The 8,774-nt window shown below is 44.3% G+C and overlaps 1 protein-coding gene across 1 annotated transcript; it reads left to right on the top strand.

Moving 5' to 3' along the window:
• Position 1: 1 nt before the first annotated feature.
• On the top strand, positions 2 to 6,325 carry LOC107299846 (class I histocompatibility antigen, F10 alpha chain-like; the record flags this gene model as incomplete). The annotated part of the gene is made up of 3 exons (XM_029286888.1): positions 2 to 281; positions 3,781 to 4,056; positions 6,047 to 6,325. Coding segments are annotated over 3 exons (835 nt in total), but the record flags the coding sequence as incomplete, so codon positions are not given.
• Between the last annotated feature and the right edge of the window lie 2,449 nt (positions 6,326 to 8,774).

Below are 8,774 nucleotides of genomic sequence, written 5' to 3'. Positions count from 1 at the left end.
CGTAGGCTCCTCCCCTCGCGTAATCCGTGTGAGCTACTCTTCTGCGACGGAGGCTTGTCCAGGGCTGTCACTCTTCACAGCCGAAGGTTATGTGGACAATCAGCTCATCACTCGCTACGAAAGCCACACCAGGAAGATGCATCCTCGAGTAGATTGGATAAATACACTGGAGAAGGAAGATTCCAGATTCTATAACAGGTACACCTGGATTTTGCAAAAAGACCAGAAAGACTTTCAGGAGAACGTGCAAATGCTCCAGAGACGCTATAACCAAAGTGGAGGTAAGTGAGGAGTGGAATAGACGTGGGTGCTATCCTGCAAGAAAGGAGACGGAGGGAAAAGCTCCATTTTCTTACGGATCTTCCTTCCCTTCCTCATGAATCGGACCGATTGGTCCACAATAAGCTGGTTGCTGATGCCCTGGCCTTTTCCCTCTTGCAGAGCTCCAATGAGCTCGAGCCTAAAATGAAAATATGGTTGTCATGGTTCCGACACATGAAACTCTTCAGAGAACTTCGAGGCATTGTTTACCTTAAAGAATCTTTATTTGAGAAGCATAGCATCGGCACTAACACAATCGAAGCCAGAAACTGGATTCCCCTCCCCTGAGCACATAGTATCAAAGCACAATTCCCTCCTCCAATTAACAGTCATAAATCACATTCTCCAATTAGTTTGAAATGCAGGCTTTCCCTCCAGTTCTCCAGCCCGGCCAATTCTTATCATCTCTTATTTCAATAACCTTGGTTCACACACTAGGTTCAATATTATTATGTCTAGCTAAACTCTCATGCATATTCCTTCCCCCAGCATCATCTAACTCTAACATAAGAAGGAAATGGTTGCATCTCCATCTCTTGTCAAAGCAAAAAGATCCGATGTTAGCAGTGTTGACAATAAGAGTCCCACCGAGAAGCATCAGGAATGTGATTTTTTTTTTGTAGGTGCAGAAAATTGAGCAAATCGAGCCGAAAATTTCTGTTGCTAAGTGAGACATTTGTTAAGTGAGTTGTGCCCCATTTTACAACCTCTCTTGCCCCAGTTGTTAAGAGAATCACTGCAGTTGATAAGTTAGTAACCCAGGGCTTAAGTGAATCTGGCTTCCCCCACTGACTTTGCTTGTCAAAAGGTTGCAAAAGATGGTCACGTGACCTTGGGACACAGCAACCATCTTAAATATGAACCAGTTGCCAAGCGTCTGAATTTTAATTACATGATCACGGGAATGCTACAAAGGTCGTAAATGTGAAAAATGGTCCTAAGTCACATTTTCAATGCCATTGTAATTTTGAACAGTCACTAAACAAACTGTTGTAAGTCTAGGACTATCTGTAGAGGGTTTAGGCCAGGGAGACAATGTAGGAGGCCAGCACACACTTTATTTTTATACAAGGCTGCAGATCTGTACATTGGGGAAACAAAACAACCACTTCACAAACGCATGGCACAACAGAGGCGAACAAACTCATCAGGACAAGAGTCAGCAGTCCATCTGTACTTAAAAGATGAAAGCCACTCTTTCGAAGACGGCAAAGTCCACATTTTGGACAGAGAGGAACACTGGTTTGAAAGAGGGGTCAACGAAGCCATCTATGTCAAAATTGAACATAGGGGGAGGGATACGACATCATCTATGTCCAGTCTACAACACAGTCCTTTCAGGCAGTTCCAAGAAGGCTCCACCCCCATTTGCACCTCTCAGGTGACCCTGAGTGCACAGGTAAACCTCCAAGTGGCCTGAACAACTCTCTAAACGAATGCAAATGACCAGCGGTCTGCAAGGAGTATAAGTCCTTCCATTCCCCACCACCCAGTCAGAGCTGAAGCAGCTTCTTGGATGAGAAGCGAAACGTCTTTAAAGAAAAACAAGAAAGTCCAGTTGCCGTTTGGAAAAAGCATCTTTGACTGAGAATCTCCATAGACACATACCAGGCTCCATACTATGGATGGGGCAAAAACATATTAATTGATCCAAGTATTTAGACTTATTTATGATGTTTCTATGCTGACAACTCTCCTCATGCACGGAAGGGAGGGGTATTCTTCCAAATGTCCATGGAAATGGAGGTCAGACGGGGAATTCTGGGAGTCGAAGTCCACTCCTCTTAAAAGAGCCATAGTTGAGAAACACTGTGTGTTGTCTCCTTCTGGATTCTCCAGAAACTGGGCACTAAAAGCCAATTTCATCAGAACGAACTTTATTTAATGGAAATGTAAATTCCTACGAGGGAAAACAGGCAATGCTCTCTGTGATGTGATGTGCAAGAGGTATTTTGTTCGGTCGTGGCATGTTCATTTCAAGGGGCTGGCTCATAAGTGTAAGGACTTGCCCCTACTGCCCCTCTCAGGAAAGGACAACTCTTGATGCCGTGTGGTTCATCAAAAGAACTTTTACCGAGAGACAGTGGTTGCAGTAAGACCAAGTGGAATCTAACATTCCTGCGCAAAGCACCAAGCTATTCTTTCCCCACAGAAACCCAAACCCCGTGACCAGTCCACCAGCAGCCATTACAGTGCTGAAAGATTGTTTTGAGAATGCTGAAGTATAGGACAGATAGTGGGTCATCCTCAGGGCTCAGTGACCTTGGAGTCAGGCTGGAACCGGCTGGGAAGGAGTCCATTCTGTCTCTGAAGACGATCCACCTCCCTAATTCCCATTTGGTCATGGGCTGTTTTTGCTAGAAATTGGAAGAAAATGCCAGTTTGAGGCAAAAAATGTCACAAATTGCAATCACGTGATTATGGAAAGCTGCAAATGGCGGTAAATACACAGTGGTTGCTGAGTACCTGAAATACAGTCATGTGACCACAGGGAGGGAAACAGCTGTTGGTTTCGGAATCAGATTGTAAGTACCTTTGGGGAGGCCCATCTAACTTTGAACAGTCGCTAACCCTAACTGTCATAAGGCTATCTGTACATCCATATAATTTTCATAGCAATAACAGAGAATAGAATAGAATAGAATAGAATAGAATAGAATAGAATAGAATAGAATAGAATAGAATAAACCTTTGAGATCTTTTAGTCCAACCCCCCACTCAGGCAGGAAACCCTATACAATTTCAGACAAATTTTTGTCAAGATCTCTTCTTAAAAACTTCCAGTGTTGGAGCATTCATAGCTTCTGGAAGCAAATTGTTTCACTGGTTAATTGTTCTAAATGTCCAGAAATTTCTCCTTAGTTCTAGGTTGCTTCTCTCATTGATTAGTTTCTATCCATTGCTTCTTGTCCTGCCCTCAGGTGCTTTGGAGAAGACGTTGACCCCACCTGTTCTTTGGGGCAGCCCCTGAGATATTGGAACACTGCTATCATGTCCCCCCTCGTCCTCCTCTTCATTAAACTAGACATACCCAATTCCAGCAACCGTTCCTTATATGTTTTAGCCTCCAGTCCCCTGATCATCTTTGTTGCTCTTGTCTGCACTCTTTCTAGAGTCTCAACATCTGTAAATAATATCATCCAAAAATGCTAACAAGATAGATCTTTTGCCTTCACAATTTCGAGTTATCTAAAAGTGATCTCAGGAGAGGCAACTTCACTCCAGTGCCGGGAGATGTGGGCCTCTAAGAAATCCTGTCTTAATTAAGGAATTTTGGACTGCATGAGGAATTTCCCAGCCTTGTTTATAGTGAGTTCCGTTATAGTGAAAAAATCTGTCTTACAGATCCCAAATTCTATCTCAACCTCGACTGGCCTTCAAGATCTGTTCCTGTAATCCTTGTCTTTTCTCTGATTTCTTAGAGAGCTTTTCCTCTAACCTTGGGGATGCTTCTTTTAGGCTTTCACATCGTCCAGATGATGATCTTCTGTGAAATAGGGGAAGATGGGAAAAGGAGCGGCCGTTGGCAGTACGGCTATGATGGGCGGGATTTCCTTGACTACGAGATGGCGACCGGCATCTGGACAGCAGCTGACAAAGAAGCCCAGGGGATCAAGCGGAAATGGGAGGCCGAAACCGCCATCAAGCAGCGTTTCACAGGTTACCTGGAGAGCACCTGCATGGAGTGGCTGCAGAAGTATGACCACTACAGATCTGAGATATCCTTGAGGGAAGGTATGGAGAAACAGCCAGAGAGAAAGTATGGGAGCTGTATCTGCTTAGGTGTTGCGAGTGTTTCCTGTGTAGGCTTGCTGGCAAAGAACAGGCCAGATGACCCAGTTGGCTTGTTTTCTGCTGGCTAGCATCAGCTGATGTGCTGCCCCACTCACTCACACCCAGGTAACTGTGGTTTAGTGAGTGTATTAATGTTCCCCAGTAATTCCCTTTACCAATATTCAGAACTGTTCCTATAGGCCAGTGGTTCTCAACCTGTGGGTCGGGACCCCATTTGGGGTTGATCGACCATTTCACAGGGGTCGCCAAGCAAGGCTGTCAGCCATTTTTTTTGTCCGTCATTTTTCCCCCCTTTTCCGGCGGGTGCCTTACCTCCCTTGGGCTGGGCCAGCTGGTGGTCGGCCAGCTCCGTCTCTGCCGCTTGCCAGCTACACCTTGGCCGGCGGAGGGGGCGGAACCACGCATGCGCGGCGCTCACGGGCAGGGAAAGTCCTTGACTTACGACCGGTTGGGTAGTCCTCGACTTATGACCGGTTTAGTCCTCGACTTACAACCGGTTTAGTCCTCGACTTACGACCGGTTGGGGTCGCGGCATTAAAAAGGTTGAGAACCACTGCTATAGGCCCAGCCACAAGCAAGCCAAGATTAGTCCACAAAGCAACTGGTCAATAGTCCATACATAAGTGAAAGTTGCTCAAGCAAATAGCTCCACCAAACAAACTTAAATCCACCAGGCCAAAATTAAATACACACACGAAAGCTCACTTAGCAAGAAAAGCTCAGCGTCTCCAAGGCACGATTCCAAACAGTGAAGCAGGAAGCATGACGAGGGAAAAAACAGCCGGCAAACTGACAACGTTCCCAGTAATGCCTCCCTATTCCTGCTGTCCTAAATAGCCAGTTTCCCAGTGCAGCCCATCAAGACGGGCAGGGCCTTCTCCACCCGAGTAATCTGGCTGTCCTCCGCTGCTCCTGCCTTTTCTCTGCCCTGTGTGGTCTCGGATCAGGTGCAGGAGGCAGTTCCTCCTCCTCTTCGCTGGCCGTCTGCCCCTGCAGGCTTTCCCCAGCTGAAGCCTCCTCTGATCCTCTTTTGGCTGGCTGTTCAGAGTCATTATTTAACCGGGTTCCCGATGTGCCAGGAATGGCCTCATCCTGCCTTGAGCTTATCTCCGAGAAAGAATCTGGGAAGTCGTCCAAGCGATTGCAGCCTTAAAGCTACCCTTGTTTTTAGCTCTCTCTGATATTTTTTTTTTTAAATCAGTCTCTAGAAGTGGAAATAGTAGGGTCAATCTTGTAACGGAATCCAGACAGGAAGCAGGACCAGAAGAGTTAATTTGAATCAAATCAACTTGATTTGGCCATAAGTGATTAGATACACAAGGAATTTGTCTCCGGTACAGAAACACTCAGTGTACTTGCAAGGCAACAGAGAAAATAATAATACAGCTCGACTTACAGTCACAATTGAGGCCAAAATTTCTGTGGCGAAGCGAGAAATTTGTTAAGTGAATTTTGCCCCATTTTACGACTTCTTATAGTTGTTAAGTGAATCACAGCAGTTGTTAAATGAGTAACACGGTTGTTAGGATCATATGGCTTCCCCGCTGACTTTGCTTGTTGGAAGGTGGTAAAAGGTGATCATATGACCCCTGGACACTGCAACCATCATAAATACAAGTCAGTTGCCAAGCATCTGAATTTTGATCATGTGACCATGGGGATGCTGCAACGGTCGTTAAGTGTGAAAAACGAAGTCACTTTTTCCTGTGCTGTTGTAACTTTGAACAGTCACTAAATGTTGTAAATCGAGGATTACCTGTATTTAATGAAGTGCTTTTATGTTTGTTTTTCTGGCCGAAAGAAACTATTCAAAGCAGCTTGATTTATTTGAGGACTCCTAGAATTCTGGTTCCACGTGCGATGCACAAGCCAAGCTGATTTCCAGGGAGGCTCAGTTTTGATTCTAACACCCCCTCTTTTTTCCCCCCAGTTCCTCCAGTGGTGACGATGAGCAGCAGGACAGAAGCTGATGGTATGGAGAGGCACGTCTGCCGAATCCACGGCTTCTACCCCAGGGAGATCGATGCCTCCTGGACGAGGGATGGGGAATTCTGGCTGCAAGACACCTTCCATGAGTCTGTGGCCCCCAACTCAGATGGGACCTACTATTACTCGCTCGGAATCCAGATCGATCCCAAGGAGAGGGGCCGCTATCGGTGCCACGTGGAGCACGATGGGTTGCAGCAACCTCTGGCCCTGGCCCTGAAGGGTGAGAGGCTGCAGGGAGGGAAAGGCTGGGCTCTTTTTACAGCCGGAGGATTATGGGAGATAAATTGTGCCAAGATATATAACAACAACAACAACCAACATCATCATCATCATCATCGTCATAATAATAATAATAATAGAAAGTAGTAGTAGAGTTGGAAAGGACCTTGGAGGTCTTCTAGTCCAATCCCTGCTCAAGCAGGAACCCAATACCATTACAGACAAATGGTTGTCCAGTCTCTTCTTAAAAACTTCCAGTGTTGGAGCATTTACAACTTCTGGAGGCAGGTTGTTCCACTGATTAATTGTTCCAACTATCAGGAAATTTCTTCTTAGTTCTAGCTTGCTTCTCTCTTTGATCAGTTTCCATCCATTGCTTTTTGCCCTGCCCTCAGGTGCTTTGGAGAATAGCTTCACTCCCTCTTCTGCTACAGTATCATGTCACCCCTTGTCCTCTTCTTTATTAAACTAGACCAGGGGACTTCAAACTTGGCCTTTTTATGACTTGTGGACTTGAACTCCCAGAATTCCTGAGCCAGCATACTTGGCTGAGGAATTCTGGGAGTTGAAGTCCACAAGTCACAAAAGGGCCAAGTTTGAAAACCCCTGAACTAGACATACCCAATTCCAGCAACCGTTCTTTATATGTTTTAGCCTCCAGTCCCTTGATCATCTTTGTTGCTCTTCTTTGCACTCTTTCTAGATTCTCAACATCTTTTTTACATCATGGTGACCAAAGCTGGATCCAAGTGTGGCCTTACCAAGGCATTGTAAAGTGGTATTAACACTTCACCTGATCTTGATTCTATCCCTCTGTTAATGCAGCCTAGCACTGCATTAACTTAACTAAAACTGCATTAGGTTTCAAGCCGTTGCCGCTGAACTCCCAGTAATTCCTAGCAGCTGATTCCTGCCAGGACCCATTTTGGAGCAGACCAGTTTATCCAGCTTCTTTGATAGCCACAGGGTTGCATGTCAGAAGGCATGTCAGAGAAGAGCAACTGAGATGATCAGAGGCCTGGAGACCAAAACGTACGGAGAATGGCTGTGGAACTTGGGTTTGGCCAGTCTAAAGATAAGCAATAGGGGAGACATGATAGCAGTATTCCAGTATCTGAGGGGCTGCCACAAAGAAGAGGGGGTCAGGTTGTTCACCAGAGCACCAGAGGGAAGGACGAGAAACAATGGTTGGAAGCTGATCAAAGAGAGAAAAAACCTGGAATTAAGGAGAAACTTCCTGACAGTGAGGACAATCAACCAGTGGAACAGGTTACCCCCAGAAATCGTGGGCACTCCATCACTGGAAATTTTTAAAAAGAGACTGGACAATCACCTGTCTGAGATGGTATAGGTCCTCCTGCTTGAGCCAAGGTCCCATTCTATTCTATTCTATTCTATTCTATTCTACTCTACTCTACTCTACTCTACTCTACTCTACTCTACTCTACTCTACTCTACTCTACTCTACTCTACTCTACACTACACTACACTACACTACACTACACTACACTACACTCTATTTTCTATTCTATTTGCCCAGCGTGGAGCGTAGTCCATTTGCCAAGCAACCATGTGTTTCTCAAAGACGCTGGCTGGAACAAACCTTTCAATCCTTCAGAAAGATTGCATTTGTTAAGCATTGGAGAGGAAAAGAGATGCTGACTGTTGAAGAATGGATTTTAAAGTTGACTAAATTAGCAGAAATGGCAGAATTAACTGTCTTGATTAGGCAATGGACTAGATAGCTTTATAAGAGACTGGAAGTCATCTGTGGACTTTCTCCGTGTTAAATACAATAACAGATGGTTAACAGGGGGATTTGAAGATTAGGATAACGTTTGGGTTAACCTATTGGCTTTTTATCTTTCTATTTACATATATATTATGATGTTGGGTCGATTTGATTGTTAGATACATAGATTCTCTCATCTGGAATATTTGTTTACGTAATATAGTATTTTGCTAAATAAGGATGGGAAAACTTATAACTGTATGTAGATCTGTTAATGTAAAGGGAGGAAAACCTATCAGTTTTTTTTAAAATTCATCTTTCAGCATCCAGCTAAGTTGGCTACTTTATGTTCATCGTTAGATATATCTGACATTTGGGGTTTTTTCTTTTTCCCTTCTTTTTTCTACACCTCAAATTTTCTTTCTTTATTTTCACTGTTAATGTTCTATGTTTTTTTCTTTTTCCTGTTTTGTATTTTATTCTTCTTAAGAAATGAAAATAAATATGTTAAAAAAGAGAGAAAGATTCTGCTTGCTGGCTTTCTGCAAACACGATCTTTTCAAAGGTAGAAAGGCTTTTCCCAACACTTCACCCTTCGGAAAGTTATCCTTCAGAGTGAATAGCCTGTAGAATGTGTGGAATAAAAATGTCTCCTCTGACGTAAAGACATCTGACATTTCTTAACTTGGTAGATCCCTTATCTTTCTCACTGTTTGAG

This window comes from Protobothrops mucrosquamatus, unplaced genomic scaffold (genome assembly GCF_001527695.2).
Source record: "Protobothrops mucrosquamatus isolate PMUCROS unplaced genomic scaffold, P.Mucros_1.0 scaffold5579, whole genome shotgun sequence".
NCBI classification, from domain to species: domain Eukaryota; kingdom Metazoa; phylum Chordata; class Lepidosauria; order Squamata; family Viperidae; genus Protobothrops; species Protobothrops mucrosquamatus.
Note: the sequence above shows the minus strand (reverse complement) of the source record. Positions and strands in the feature narration are given on the sequence as shown.